Here is a 631-nt window from a genome sequence, read left to right on the forward strand (position 1 = left end):
AATCCGTTCCACCTTTGCCTTTCTATCCTACAATTGGTATACTGAGGTGATAGCGATGGCATGGTCACACTTTGCTGCAACTAAAGATATCCAAAGCTACCGTCTGACCTTCAGGTCTTTGTTCATGACCTTGACGACGATCTTAGGTTTAATTTTTGTCATTCTTGCACCAGTTTTGGCGCGGGCCCTCTTAACAGTAATTCTTCGGAAAAGCCGCTTGAGGAACTCTGCGTAGACAGAACCGTCTATGCCTGGGGTCCATATGTCCGCCAGTTGAAAAAAAGACTCAAAAAATGCGGAACGGCTAAGACCTTCTTCGCCCTTAGAGTCCTGTCGCCATTCTTCCTCTATCAAATCCACTACTTCGCGGCCTCTCAGTTGAGGTACCAGCACGAGGCAGATACGGAGCAAAACCTTCAATTGAACCCAACATGAGCATAGGTCTGTTTTACGAAGAGGCACAGCAGCCATCATATCTTATTGCTAGGCCAGCTGTATATTCCGGTGCACGAAGGCAGGCAAAATCAAATGAATGTGTTCCAAAGTCTTAAAACATTAAACTCTACAGCCTAGTGTTACGGTGTAGGACTCATCGCAGCACAAGTTGCACGCAGCAGGCAAGGTCGAGAAT

The 631-nt window shown here is 46.6% G+C and overlaps 1 protein-coding gene across 1 annotated transcript in view; it reads right to left on the reverse strand.

The window, feature by feature from the left end:
- Positions 1–631, reverse strand: part of EMH_0060700 (uncharacterized protein) — a gene marked incomplete at both ends in the record, with an annotated part of 3,952 nt that overhangs the window by 2,377 nt on the left and 944 nt on the right. The window contains one exon of the mRNA XM_013497821.1: positions 109–414. Within this exon, the coding sequence (XP_013353275.1) occupies positions 109–414 (306 nt within the window). The remainder of the gene's footprint in view (positions 1–108; positions 415–631) is intronic.

The sequence above is a fragment of the Eimeria mitis genome, genomic scaffold (genome assembly GCF_000499745.2).
Source record: "Eimeria mitis Houghton genomic scaffold, Emh_scaff2957, whole genome shotgun sequence".
In the NCBI taxonomy this organism is placed as follows: Eukaryota; Apicomplexa; class Conoidasida; order Eucoccidiorida; family Eimeriidae; genus Eimeria; species Eimeria mitis.